General features: G+C 49.5%; 2 protein-coding genes across 7 annotated transcripts in view; one reads left to right on the forward strand and one right to left on the reverse strand.

The window, feature by feature from the left end:
* The window catches only part of TDRKH (tudor and KH domain containing), a 29738-nt gene extending 22919 nt beyond the window's left edge, over positions 1 to 6819 (forward strand). For 3 of the 6 annotated variants that reach the window (XM_083416518.1, XM_083416519.1, XM_083416520.1), the window contains exons 12-14: positions 488 to 584; positions 4719 to 4816; positions 5167 to 6819. In XM_083416518.1, the coding sequence (XP_083272644.1) occupies positions 488 to 584; positions 4719 to 4783 (162 nt within the window). In that variant the 3' untranslated portion in view covers positions 4784 to 4816; positions 5167 to 6819. Of the gene's footprint in view, positions 1 to 487; positions 585 to 2781; positions 3911 to 4718; positions 4817 to 5166 lie in introns of those variants that run through there. The other 3 variants (XM_083416516.1, XM_083416517.1, XM_083416515.1) reach the window with 2 other exon arrangements.
* A 768-nt stretch (positions 6820 to 7587) lies between these two features.
* Positions 7588 to 14723, reverse strand: OAZ3 (ornithine decarboxylase antizyme 3; the record flags this gene model as incomplete). The annotated part of the gene is given in 6 exon segments (XM_083418854.1): positions 7588 to 7850; positions 8784 to 8869; positions 10093 to 10268; positions 12177 to 12251; positions 12253 to 12313; positions 14524 to 14723. Coding segments are annotated over 6 exon segments (804 nt in total). The 3' UTR covers positions 7588 to 7644.
* Positions 14724 to 14792: the final 69 nt, after the last annotated feature.

A 14792-nucleotide genomic window follows, 5' to 3' on the forward strand; every position in this document is an offset into this window, starting at 1 on the left:
TTTTAATCTAGGCCTATTAGCGTATCTTTTTTTTAGCAATATTTTGCCATATATTCATCAAAACATTTCCACTCCTTTTTTAATTTTTGATTCGACTGATTTCTTATTAGGGCAGTTAATTTTGACAAAACTAAATACTCATTTAATTTACAAATCCATTCCTCCTTTGTGGGTATAGTTTGTGACTTCCACCTGTGCTGCATCCCAAAGTCTTGGCTGCATCCATCCACGATGGCTGTGCTCTGCCTTTACGTTCGGAGGCAGAAACCCTTCTGAATACTGATTGGTGGAGAGGGCAGAGGGTTCTTGCGCTCTGGTTCTTCTCGCAAAGAGGCGTCTCATCGGCCACTGTGAGAACAGGAGGCCGGACTCCTGAGCCTCATCCAGCAGGCTGTTTTTACGAGACATTTTGGCATCGCAGGGGGTTGGCCTAGATGGCGTTTTCTCATTCTGCATGTGCCTTGACAGCCCTTGTTTCGGCCCCTAGGGAGACACGACGGGGGTGTCCCTGGAGAGCCTTCTCTCAGACACGCAGAAGACCCCCGACGAGATGCCCCTCACTTTGTCGTGCCTCAGCCTTTCCGGTAAGCTCCTCTGTCCCACCACGTGGGTTTGTACACCGGTGTGCCCTGGTCACTTCCAAAAACAGGAACGCGAGGACACCGGAAGCTGCCTAAAACTGACTTCTGGGCGCTTGTTCTGTGAGTCCCTTACAGGCTTTCCAAGTACACACACAGCTCTTACAGTCCCTGCTTTTGCACTCAAGCCTCATCAGTTCCCAAACAAAACCATTTTCAGCAGGTGCGGAAAAGAGCACAGTGAAGGTGCCTCAATAGGCAGGGAGTTCCCATGATGGATTCTTACAAACGTAGAGCGGGGGCTTTATTTTATTGACTAAAAATAGCACCTTGAACCTGGCCAGGTAGCAAATCAGCAACCGGTGTATTCGCTACTGACATTTATATCTCAAAATGGCATTCAACGTTCTTCCTCTATCCTTTTTATTCCCACAACAAGGTAGGTTTGTCCGAGAGACAGTGACACCCAGACAGATTTCTCTCCCTAGTGGGGATGTGAGCCCTGGCTTAACCCACTAACCGTTAAGCCACACTTCCATTATATATAAATAAATCACAGCACCATATTTTTTTTGGTCATGGCCGAATTTAGTACGAACATCTTTGGACAGTAGTTTTCCTATCAAATCTTCTGCACTATGGGGAGAGTCATTTATATTTTGCTCAGTATCCAGCTCAATAATTGCGCTAGTGCAGGGGTCAGTGTGACTCGCCTTCCCCTCTCTCCCCAAAAATGTGTGTCTCTTGTTGCCCCCAAATCTGCTCCAGCAGTTTGGGGGGAACTTGGGACCGTTTAGGAGAGAGCAAGAACGTTCCTGGAACTATTTTATCAGTGCTACATTGAATACAACCCCCTTACCCTGCACCTTGAAGAACTCCTGACACAGTGTAACCGGAGTGTGTTTGGGGTTGTTGTTTTTTTACAGAGGGAATTAAAGCAAGAGACAGCCTTTTGCTGATTCCCTTAGAAAGTGTCCTATCTCCATCTTTGAGTCTTAGCAGCCCTTTGCGAATGACAGCTGCTTCTGGTGCGTGTTTAACGGTGCTAGGTTCAAGGAGTTACTAGTACAGTGGTGCCTTGCAAGACGAAAAGAATCCGTTCCGCGAGTCTCTTCGTCTTGCGGTTTTTTCATCTTGCGAAGCAACCCCATTAGCGGATTAGCGCTATTAGCGGTTTAGCGGCTATTAGCGGCTATTAAAGGCTTAAGGGATTAGCGGATTAGCTGCTAAAAGGCTATTAGCGGCTATTAAAGGCTTAAGGGATTAGCGGATTAGCTGCTAAAAGGCTATTAGCGGCTTAGATCAGCTGATAAGCGGCTTAGATCAGCTGTTAAGCGGCTTAGGGGCTTGGGAAAAAGGCTGGGGGGGGGACCCCAGGAATCGCAAGACATTTTCGTCTTGCAAAGCAAGCCCATGGGAAATTCGTTTTGCGAAGCACCTCCAAAACGGAAAACCCTTTCATCTAGCGGGTTTTCCGTCTTGCGAGGCATTCATCTTGCGGGGCACCACTGTAGTGAATAAAGCCCTTAACAACTCGGGACCAGTTTACCAGCGAGAGAGCCTTACCCCATGGGTGCCCTGGCAGAATTGGCACTTCTGCAACTGCCATCTACTACCCATTCCGCCCTTGGAAGAACTCAACATTTTAGCGTGCCAGCAGCTTCACTTTGGAATTCCCTGCCAATTGAGAAGCGAAGCACCTTCACTGTACTCTTTTTTGCCACCTGCTTAAAAACACGTGCGTTTAGACAAGCTCTTGTTTTTACTATGTATTTTGTGGGTTTTTTATATTGCATTTTTATGTTGTGAACCGGCCTGAGAGCTACCGAGTGTAGGGCAGGACGCAATTTATTATTTATTAGTATTATTTATTGAATTTATATACCGCCCTATACCAGGGCAGTTCACAGAATAAAATCAAGATATAGAACCACAAAATACATAATAAAAATAAAACCAATAGCCCCCCTCCAATATTTTAATACTTATTTTATGAATATTAAAAATAATAAGCATACTGGGAAGTTGATGCGAGTTTTAATCTGTTTTTTAAAAAAGCTTTTCGGAATTCTTAAATTATTGTTTCATACCAGTAATCCTTTTTTTTGTGTGTGTGTGTAAACCGCATTGAGGTTTTTCGCAACCAGGCATTGTATGTCTTTTGTGTGTGTAAAATGAACTCCGCCCTTTTGACTTACATCAGATGAGCCTGTTGAAGGACCTCGGGACGAGACGGAGCCCCCCCACTGCTTGGCATCCACCCTGGAAGGTCTCCCCCCCTCGCTGGAGTCCCTGCAGCTCTCCCTCCCCTTTGCCACCCCCTCGGAGGGTTTCCCCTCCACCCCTCGCCCCTGCGAAACGGGGGGCGGCAGTGGGCGCTCCGATTCGAACCCGCCTCCAGAAACGCCCGCTCAGGCAGAGGCGGTGATGGAGTCGACCCCTCTGCCGGACGTTGAGCTGTGGGCGGCCAAAGCGGACCAGGCGTCCACCCCCAGCGGTCTTGGCCAACCCGGAGAGGGGGCCTTGTCCCCCTGGCTCTCGAGCGAAGGCTCCCCCGGCGAGGAGGACCTGTCAATCAGCCAGGCGGACAGCAGCACCTACTCTCCCCGGGGCTACTTCTACTACCTCTCCTCGTCCAGGGACACTTTCGATTCCTCGGTCTTCTACTGCAAAGGGTCCCCCTCTCTCGACGACGAGTCTAGTGGCACGTCCTCCAGCCCCGAAGGCAGCGGGAGGGAAGGTACGGTCCTCTCCGCTTGAAGCGGCACTCCTGGAGGTGTCGAAGGGGGAGCACTGCGCTTGAGCCGGGGGCCACTGGGCACACTGCCTGTCACACACAGGATGCCAGCTTTGGTTGCCTTCATCACCTCTGCTTTGGGACGGCGGTTGTATTCTGCAGAGCTCTGGGGGTGGAGGGGAAACATCCCTAGGTAGGAGACCTTGGGGCCTCCACCAGACTTCAAGTGTCAACCCTTTTATTCAGAACCATAAGGACTGGAAGCTTAGGTTTTGGGCGAAAGCCGCTACTTTTTATGCATAGATTAATCAACACTCATTTAAGTTGGTTGACCCCTGAAGGCTAATGGGAGCCATCAAGACTGGAAGTTGACACACGACCTCCTGTTAGGATTCTTCTTCTGTGTTCGCAGTCATGGGATTGTTTTCTATCACATGATGGTGTATGTTTTCATTCCACAGTGTGGGAAGTGACGGAGACGGGATGTTTTGGTATTACTGTGTTCTGTGAAGTGGGACTATTTTCCTTTGTTCTTCTCTTTGCTGTCTGATGAGAAAGAGGAAGGAGCTAAGGCAGAATGCCCCAAGTGTATTATATATAAAGTAGATTAGCCAAAATGCTGAATTGCTGAGATCTGTTATGCAGTTGTGCAAACTCTGCGGATCCCTTATTGTTGTTAGCCGCCCTGAGCCCGGCTTCGGCTGGGGACGGCGGGATATTATTATTATTATTATTATTATTATTATTATTATTATTATTATTATTATGTGTGCCGGTGTCTGTTGGAATCGGTCGCTGTGATGTTCGGGCTGAAGAAAGCTTTTGAAGCTCCCGAACGACGACCAAGTGGGAGAGAACGTGCCAGCTGGGCATATGTCTCTGCCAGGGTCCTACACGCGAGTAGCACTATCCCAGCACCTCCTTCAGGTTTTCCTGGATCTACCATACTCCGTGAAAGGGACCTTTCCGCAGGCTGTAGCTTTCTTTTCATGATTTGCTGAGCTATTGCCTTGTCCTCAGCATCTTGGAAAGGCCGCCCATTTTATATGCGATCAGCTAAAAATGACAAGCGTGGTTGCCCGTCCTCTTTGTTGCCCATTGCAGCAGCACCCACTCATACCCACGGGGCTGCTTTGCTGAAAGATCTCCCACCCTCTGGTAGCACCAGGCACAATAAGACTAAACAGCACGGGTCTCTATGTCGGTGGCTGTCAGGCTCAAATCCTGGGTTTCATCCTGTGCTTCGCGTGGGGTTTAACGCACTCGCTCGAAGGGGCTTACACTCCTGGGGTACTTTCTCAGCACATCTATACTCCCTGTGGCACATTGTTGCTGTTAACGGTAGCGCGAAACCCCGCAGCAAACCTTGTCCTAACACTCACTTTTTCCCAACTCCTCTGCAGAGGTTGCCTCCGTCTCGGAGGCCGGTGAGCTCCTTCCATTGGACAGTGGCTCCTTGACCCCTTGAGCTGCGCAGGTGGGGAGCCCCGCTGTGAAGCCGGTGAGTTCCTGGGGTGCTGAGTCTCTGGGGGGCCCTTCCTGAGAGAGGAAGGATCGTGAGTGAGCAAGAACCTCGGTGCCGAGTCGATTGGACTGATCCTGGAGGCTCTTCTCAAGTTCTCGCCTGCTCACTTTTGAGGGGCTTTAAATTTGCACACTTAACACTTTTGCGTACCTGGCAAGTCTCCCAAACGTGGAGAAACCATTCGGGGAGAAATGGGCAGCTGCTGTGCTGGGAAAACGCTTGGCACGAAGGCAGCCGATTTGGGTATTAGAAAGAACGGGTGGCAGCTGTTTGTAAATCACGGGGAATTTGATCTCTCCTTCTCTTGTCCCCACTTTTGCTTCCAGATTTTCTGCCTGGGATTGAGCAGCACAGGGAATCGTCTGTTCCTCCAGCTTTGCTCAGTGACTCAGGAACATCCCAACTTCTTGACCGGCCAAAGGAAGTTGACGCTTTCAGCGTGTCACCACGTCCGAGGGGAAGGGGACACCTGTTGGCTGTAGCCACGAAGAGCCTTACTTTTTTTAAAAAAAAGACTTTTTGCTCCTTCTCAAAGCTTGCAAAACTGTAAGACTTCGGCAGGCCCAGAGCTGTGTTCTGTTCCGCGTGGTCACGGCTTTCCCAAAGGGGTTTCCAAGAAGGATCCGCATGTGCTGCTGTTGTTTATTTGCAGAGTTTTGTTAGCGCCATTGCGGTGAAGGGTCAAGCGCTCCGTTGAGGATCTTGCCAACGCACAGATGCCCAGCTGTGGGTTGAGACTCTGTCCTCTTGATCTTCGGCCGGTACTAGCAGCTGGGAGGCGAGCACAGCTACTAGAGTCATCATCTTTTTTTCTGCGGGTCAGCTGGCCTCGGCAGAGGAATGTTGCATCCTTATTCTAAGTTCTTTTGGCTTCGCTAACTGTGCCTCTTTCCTCTGTCACAGGATGGGTAGGGAACCAACTGCAGCGACCTTCGTTCATCCGGTCTCTGTGGGTCACATGTTTCCAGGGCCGTACCATTTTTCGGCTTGCCCGGGGGGGGAATGATGCGAATGCTCCCACCACACCCAGTCCAAATTCAACGCTTCCTTATCATATTGCGGAGCGAGCAGAGGAGTTCTCTATCCTAGCGTTGTTGCATTTGAAATGGAGGGGATTGTCCACAAAGGGCTCTCCTGTCCCCCAGCCATATCCTTAAATACTACAGCCCAGCAGGATTGCATCAGGTGACTTTTGTTGCATGTGTTCATGGGCTGCAAGACCATCGATTAGGCCAGGCTCAATGGAGGCAAACCATCGTTAAGATGTCAGGCTGAACGACAGCCGTCCTCTCACAAGGGTGGTTGTAAATGGCAGTGGCGATGGGCAGCTTGACATTTCAGATATGGAAAAGGGGTCAGGGAGGGAGGCTGAGTCCAGCTTAGAGCAAGGCGGGGGGGGGCCTTTGTGCATCCAGATGTTCCCAAACTACAACACCCATCATCCATAGCCACTGGCGTGGATGATGGGAATTGTAGTCCGGCAACCTCTAGAGGCACAGAGGTGCCCCATGCCTGATCTAGAGGGTTGTTAGGAGCAGCAACCTGCCTCTGGTCATTTTGGCCCAGGGGTGGTGAGAGAGAAAGGGGGCCAGCAACATCTAGCCCTACTGTGACACAAGTCTTAAAAACCTTCGGTTGAGCCCCATTCTTTTGTTGTTAAAAGGGGGTTGGCCTTTTCTCAGAAGCAAGAAGACTGTGTTGTCCAAAAGAGACCACATTTCCTCCTGCTCCCAATAGGCGAGGGGGCCCATTAATTTAAAAAGCATCCTAGTTTTGGACATGGTGGGAGTTTTCATGTCTGTGTCTGGGGGGGACAGACAGGCATCGTACATAAAGGTGGAAGCGCCTTTGGCGCTGTGTCCGCCTCTTACCCCCACAAACAAAATGCGGTGTTTGAACTCGATGTGTGTTACATGCATTATTACATTGATTCTCGTTTTCCTCTTTAAATAAAGGCTCGTTTTTGGATTGTTCTCAAATTCTTGTCAGGAAGAAACCAGTGCTGAGCACGGCACATGGGATTGCCTCACGAGCAGGGTGTATGGAGGGCTTTAAAAGAGGTTTAGAAAAATGGGTGGAGGATAGTAATAATAATAATTTATTATTTATACCCCGCCCGTCTGGCTGGGCTTCCCCAGCCACTCTGGGCAGCTTCCAACAGAATATTAAAATACAATAACCTATTAAACATTAAAAGCCTCCCTAAACAGGGTTGCCTTCAGATGTCTTCTAAAAGTCTGGTAGTTGTTGTTCTCTTTGACATCTGGTGGGAGAGCGTTCCACAGGGAGGGTGCCACCACTGAGAAGGCCCTCTGCCTGGTTCCCTGTAACCTCACTTCTCTCAGGGAGGGAACCACCAGAAGGCCCTCGGCCCTGGACCTCAACTGACCCTCCTCATACAGATGTGGTACCATGACCAGAGGAACAAATGACACCTGTTCCGTCTTAACATAACAGGGATTTACGAGATGGGGAGCAGAAAGAGGGAGACCCAAACCACGTTTGCCATCAGCTGACTCGGGAACTAGTCACTGGTTGGGGACCCTGCAGGAAGGTAAACGGCGTTTCCGTGCGCTGCTCTGGTTCGCCAGAAGCGGCTTAGTCCTGCTGGCCACATGACCCAGAAGCTGTACGCCGGCTCCCTTGGCCAGTAAAGCGAGATGAGCGCCACAACCCCAGAGTCGGCCACAACTGGACCTAATGGTCAGGGGTCCCTTTACCTTTAAACAAACAAACCAACAGGATGCTGTGAGCTGTGATGCCAGTTTAATGCCACCCTCTGGGGGAATCGGTGATCTGCTCATTCAGGGAGCCTGTCCGCCAAGAACAGCCCCACCCTGCCTCCCCGATGGGTCTGCTTTCAGGGTCCTCCACTTCTCATCCTCCGCTTGGCAAAGTTCTCGTTCCATGGGGTAAGCCATGAAGATGACGTCCTCCCAGGGAGGAAGGGAAGGGTGATCCGGCCGCAGGAGCGTGAAACCCAAGAAGCCAAAGGCTCGTAGCAAGTCTCCTTCGAGCGAGGGGAGAAAAAGAAGAGGATTAGGAAACCAAGGGCAAGATGATCTTTCCCCATCTTTCCTCTGGTTTATCCCATTTATCCGCATGTTTGTCAAGCCATAAAAATGCAGCGTATGTACACGCTTCCCTAAAGAGCAGTAAAAGCATCAGTCGGTGCTGACTGGTAAAAATAAAACTGCATGGCAGAGGCCTGTCAGATTAACAGACATCAAAAGCAAGGCAGGGATTATTCCTGCCCAAACTCTAGTGGCAAGGAGTTCCACAGGGCACAGACCCACAAGGGGTGGCAAGGAGTTCCGCAGGAGCACAGTGCTGACTAAACCTCAAGAGGTGTGCGAGCAACCTCTGGAAGCGCCCTGCCAGAGGATCGTGGTGGAGCGTAAAGGATCCGGCCGTGTTTGCACACCAAGCTGTTACAGGGATTTGTGAATGAACATAACTGGTCCAGTAGCAAACTGGTTTCACTCTGCCTTCCACCTCACATTCTAAAGAAAGGTAGATTCCGGCCCTATCTGGAGACGCTGTTGGGCATTGAACCTGGGACTCCCTTGGAATAAAGTAAAGGTTCCAGTCCTCATGGTTCTGAAAAAAACGTGGCTTTGAATCGGAACATAGGAAGCTGCCTTAGAGTGAGCCAGGCCATTAGTCCAGCTAGGTCAGGACTGTCTGCACTGACCGGCAGCATCTCTGCAGTTTCAGGCAAGGTACTCTCCTGGTGACCAAATTGGATGATGCTCAACCAAAATGTTCTGGCCCTTTTTAATGCTTTTTAATGGAGTTTTTTTCTGGCCTAATAAAAGCCCAAATTTGGAATTGGGATTCCCCCCCCCCTTTGCCCTTATCATTTCCAGATTTCTGGAATGTGGATAGTCCAGGACCCAAAACCCAGATTCTATTAGCAAAGGGAATCTTTTTTTCCCCTTACCCCTGTCCCGTCGAGACTTGTGGAAGTTAACAAGCACCTGGTCTGCCTCTGTATTTTCTTCCACGTATTCCAGCGTTGCAGTCAGGCTAGGAGCAGAAACAGCCGCAGGGTCCGTATTAAGCATTTATTCTTACTAAGGGTGCTGTTCTCTTGCAAGCAGGGCTTGCAAAGGGACTAGTCCTCAGTAAGGTGTTCGGCTTGTGTGTGGCCGGTACCACTGAAATGTGGGTGAGAGCTCCCATGAGTGAATCTATCCAAAGAATTCCCTGAACCTAGAAAACCAGACTGTCACAAAAAAGGCTACTCTTCTCCTTGACATGCTAGATTTCTACATACAGAGAAAGGTGTTGTGTGTATTTTTTCCCTGTTTTAAATTGGAGGTCCAGTCATAAATGCCCCGGTCTGACACCACTCCTTTGCATGCACCCCACAATCATTTACGGAGCCAAAGCATAGTGCCGAGTTTGCTAGCGGTTCAAATCAGCCATTTTGGGAGGTGGAAATCTATTGATGTTAGCTGCAGCAAAGAATTGCAGTGCAAGGAGCTCTTGTTGAAGATACTGTATTTTTCGCTCTATAAGATGCACCAGACCACAAGACTCACCTAGTTTTTGGAGGAGGAAAACAAGAAAAAAAATATTCTGAATCTCAGAAGCCAGAACAGCAAGAGGGATCGCTGCGCAGTGAAAGCAGCAATCCCTCTTGCTGTTCTGGCTTCTGGGATAGCTGCGCAGCCTGCATTCGCTCCATAAGACGCACACACATTTCCCCTTACTTTTTAGGAGGGGAAAAGTGAGTCTTATAGAGCAAAAAATACAGTACTCTATTCCATCTCCTCCCTCCCTCTGGCTCTTCCATTACACATGCAAAAATTAGCAACCCATTATCACTGAGCATGCTCAGAACACTCTGGGCTGTTTCTGAAGTTCAACCCGAACCCATCAACTTTTTTCCTACTTCTGTAAATCTTAGGTTCCCCCAGTCAGGTGCAGGCGACAGCACCAAGAGCATCTCTGCCCATAAATAAATCCTCAGTGCCTTGGGTTTGGGTTTCATTGGTTCCGAACTATTGCCTCCCTCGCTTTGCTTCTAAATATTTCCCCCCACAAGAGCTGGGGTTTGGGGTGAGTGGTGGTCTCTAAACCGCTGGAAAAACGCTGGGCTGTTTCCAACGTTAGTCCTGCTCAGAGCAGACATCTTGAAAAAGAACGGGTACGGCCAATGTAGGCACATTCAGTGGGTCTACTCTGCGCGCAATGACAAAGCCGCCCACTTCTGACACCCAGTTGCAGCGGAGAATCGCTCTCACCTTTCGCGGCTGTTGCAGTCCAGGGCAAGGTGAGGCGTGTCGAGGAAAACCGTGCGTGCCTGGAGGAGGCCGTGCCAGTGGCTGACCCCCTGGCTGCCGCGGGCAAAATGGAAGTCCAACTGAACGGGCTGGTCGGGACGTTGGCGTTCGCCGGCGAAAACAGTGAGATTCCCAGCCTGGGCAGTTATTGGGTGAAACATTTGCAACTACTGGTTAGAAAACACCTTAGCAGAATCCCCCTTCTTTCCAACCTTCAGGTGGTGAGTGACGGTGATTGATTGATTGATTGATTTGCTAAAATGCCTCCATCCCTGCGCAAGTGGGAGATGTCAGCTGGTTTGCACAAGTGCTGAGTTATGGCAACATTTCGTTAGAAAATTGTAGATTTTGGAAGGAGACCCTAGAGCGTATATATCGCCCAATCCCATGCAATATATTTAAACCAGTCGAAGGAAGGAAACTAGCAAAACAATGAGAGTCCACAACCTTCCCCCCCCCCCCAACTCAGTTTGTGAAATTAACACTCTTTGGAGAGACCTGCTGGCGACTCCTTTGAAGCTGAAAGTATCTATTTGCAAAGTATCTGTAATCCAATATCCGCTGAGGGATGATATTCCCACCCAACTACTGAGATGGTTTCAGACTATTTAGTTGAGATTTTTTCAAAGTCTCATTTAAAACTACTTAATGGTGGCTACTGAGTCTTTTATATGTTTTATATGTGTTCAATAGGTCTGTATTGCAAATATTTTATGTGATTTTTATTGTCTAAATTGTGTCAGTAAAGGCTGAATGAATATTCTCCCCGGAGAAATCTGCCTTGTATTGAGTCAGACCATGAGTCCATCAAACCCAGTGTTGTCTACACGAACTGACAGCAGCTCATCAGGACTTCAGACACAGGATATTTCCCTGAGGTTGGGGGGTAGGGGCAAACTTTGTATGCTACCTTCAGCTCCTTGGAGAAAAACGGTGGGGTAGATATATAATGTGGGGGGGAGCCCTGTTCTCAAATTTCAGATTGTAAGCTCATTGGGGCTGAGACCCTTTCTGTGCACTTTTGTACAGCATCGTGCAAGCAGATGGTGGTCTATTATGACACAAAGGGCGGCAAATATGTTCCAGCAGCCTTAAGGGTTTTCAAAATCCATTTCCCAACTCCTGTACACTGCAAATGTCTGGCATAATGGGGACCTGCCAAAGCTAGATGGCTTTCAGGCAAAATTTATCTGATCTCTGCTGCAGGTACCCAGCTGTGTCCCCAACTCCGTACTTCTGTTAGAAGCTGGTGAATGCCCAGTTTCAACTAAAGCCTGGCGGGCTGCCCTAAAACATTGGCTCAGGATTTCAGTGTTTGATCTAGAGATGGGTTTGTACCAACACCAGACCATTGAGGAATTTGTCAGCAAATGGCAGAAAACCATGGCTAGAAAAGCCACCTCTATTGGTCTGTCTCCCCCCGCCCCCAACTCTATTACCTGGGTTATGAAGGTGCCCTAAAGACATTAAAGCAAAGATTATGGGATAATACACAAAGTGACTTGCAATCTCGATCACACACATGTCTTTAAGTTAACACCTTACATTAAAAACCTGACAGTACCAAACTATCGAAGGCTTTTCATCAAAGCCAGACTAAACGTCTTTCCTTCTGCAGTGTTGGATGGCAGGTTGAGAGGAGTTCCCTACCAGGACAGACTTTGCTCGTGTGCTCAAGACATCGATTCCATAAATCATATTTTGTTGCACTGTGCGAAGTATGAGCAAGCCAGGGCTGAACTGATATTACCTTTGCTGGTACCTTTCCCGGGAAAATCAGAGGCTCACTATGTCAGGTTCCTATTGGAAGACCGGACAAATGCTAGAACATTAGCAGTGGTGAAGTTTTTATCGGTGGTTGCAAGAACAAATGATCCCTATCTTTAAGTCTGAACAAAATGCTTGTTTAACCTGGAGGTAGGCTGTATGAATTGTGCATTGCTTTGTAAGGATTTGTTGGGTCTCTGGACCGTAATAACATTTCTAATAATAATAATTACTGATCCGATGCAAGGCCGGAAAGGCCCGAGGCAGAAGAAGCCTACCTTATATACCTCTTTAAGGCTCGCTTGGTCTCCTTTGAGGCTCCTTCTCCTGTCTGGGCAGCCGCCCACGAACTCAGGAGCACTGCGGGCAGTAGCGGGGCCGGATACTCAAGCTCTCACGTTGGGTAAGGGTTGAGCTGTGCCGCAGAACGGAAACAAGAAAATAGATGGCATGGATAAGCAGGTTGTGAAATTGGCAGGTATCTTGAACACAAGGGGCTGGAAACTTGACATTAGGCCCCATAGTTCTGAATAATAATGTGTAAAGTATAATGGCTCAATTCACACTGAAATGAAAAACGCCCGAAGGCTTTAACATGGGAGATTTTCCTCTGGGCTCCTTGATGGGTTGGAAATTAACTGTTATCTGCTAGTTCTAACAATGTGTTTAACTTTAGATCACATGGGAGGTATTGGGTTGCAAATCCTCATCTTGAAAGGGAGATGCCTTTACAGTGGTACCTCTGGATGCGAAAGGGATCCGTTCCGCAGCCCCGTTCGCATCCTGAGTAAAACATAAGATGCGACTGCGCGTGCATGGGTCGCGTTTTGCCGCTTCCGTGCATGCGCGTGATGTCATTTTGAGCGTCTGCGCATGCACGAGTGGCGAAACCCGGAAGTAACGCGCTCCATTACTTCCGGGTTGCTGTGGAGCGTAACTTGAAAACGCTCAACCTGAAGCACATCTAACCCGAGGTATGACTGTAGTCTTTTGTTCCCAGCCGGAGTGGAAGCAAGATGCGATAAGGAAGCTCTCCAGGAGCACACTGTCTCAGGCTAGAATGGGGACACAGAAGAGTTTTGATCTCAATCCTGTTCAAAGTTATTTTTAAGATGCCAAGCCTGTGCTAGACACACACAAGATAAGTGCATGGAATTACAGTGGTGCCCCGCAAGACGAATGCCTCGCAAGGCGGAAAACCCGCTCGACGAAAGGGTTTTCCGTTTTTGAGGTGCTTCGCAGAACGAATTTGCTATGGGCTTGCTTCGCAAGACGAAAATGCCTTGCGATTCCTGGGGTTTTTTCCCCCTCCCCCCCTTTTCCCCAAGCCCCTAAGCCGCTTAACAGCTGTTCGCTAAGCCGCTTAACAGCTGATCTAAGCCGCTTATCAGCTGATCTAAGCCGCTAATAGCCTTTTAGCAGCTAATCCGCTAATCCCTTAAGCCTTTAATAGCCGCTAATAGCCGCTAAACCGCTAATAGCGCTAATAGCGCTCATCCGCTAATGGGCTTGCTTCGCAAGACAAAAAAAACCGCAAGACGAAGAGACTCGCGGAACAGATTCTTTTCGTCTTGCGAGGCACCACTGTATCTGGATGTATCTCTGATGCTTTTGTTCTGTTTTGAAGAAAAAGTAAAGCTCAACAAGGAGTCAGCTTGTATGCTTCCACTTGCTTCAAGCTGTGCAATATTAATATCTGCAGTATAATGGGCTGACTTAAATAGGGAAATAGGAGGTGAGCGGATTGAAGCGGAGTCAGACCATTGGTCCATCTTGCTCAATATTGTCTACACAGGCTGGCAGCAGTGTAACAGCATTTCAGAGAGGGGTCTCTTCCAGCCCTACCTAGAAATGGTGGGGGCACTGAACCTGGGACCCTCTGCTTGCAAGGCAGATGCTCTACCACTGAGATTCAAAAATGAAGCAAGATCCTAGTCCTCATCGTTCTGAGAACACGTCTCTGACACACCTCCGCCTGGAGATGCCGGGCCTTGAACCCGAGGCCTTCTGCATGACAAGCAGCTGTGCCACCACTGAACTATGGTGCTTCTTCATTTCCAGGCAAGTGTCCCAACAAAATCTGGGGGTCCAAAAGTTCCCAGTCCTAATACAGGGATGGGGGACATTGCAGCCACTCCCATAGTGTCTGATCCTTGGCCGTGCTCGCTATATGTGCCTAGCAATATATGGGTCGCGGGGGGGGGGACGTCCTCTAAGGTACCTATGTGGCACCCATGTGCCCAAGGTAAAGGTAAAGGGACCCCTGACCGTTAGGTCCAGTCGTGACCGACTTTGGGGTTGCGGCGCTCATCTCGCTTTACTGGCTGAGGGAGCCGGCGTACAACTTCCGGGTCATGTGGCCAGCATGACTAAGCCGCTTCTGGTGAACCAGAGCAGCGCACGGAAAAGCCGTTTACCTTCCCGCCGGAGCGGTACCTATTTATCTACTTGCACTTTGACGTGCTTTCAAACTGCTAGGTTGGCAGGAGCTGGGACTGAACAATGGGAGCTCACCCCGTCGCGGGGATTCGAACCGCCGGCCTTCTGATCGGCAAGTCCTAGGCTCTGTGGTTTAACCCACAGTGCCACCCATGTCCCTTGCACCCAAGGTAGCCCCCCTCTTACCTCTTGCCACTGGGCGTCATTTTCCGCCGATATCTAAGGCGGCGCTTAGTCCAAGAAAGGGTGTTTTTGGGTGCCCGGTTCGGCCGCGTTTTGCTGGGCAATGCCTCCCGGCCCCGGGCAAAGTGGGTCCTAGCTGGCAGGGCCCCCGCCTTAAGTACCCAAGGGACCCCTATTGTGACCTGTGCGAGCTTCTGCCCCATGGCAACTTGGCTGTGTCACAAGCATCATTGTGAGAGGCCACACCCCCTCCTGGCCACACCCAGGCGAAG

This window comes from Podarcis tiliguerta, assembly GCF_965153285.1.
Source record: "Podarcis tiliguerta genome assembly, chromosome: 16".
Classification (NCBI taxonomy): domain Eukaryota; kingdom Metazoa; phylum Chordata; class Lepidosauria; order Squamata; family Lacertidae; genus Podarcis; species Podarcis tiliguerta.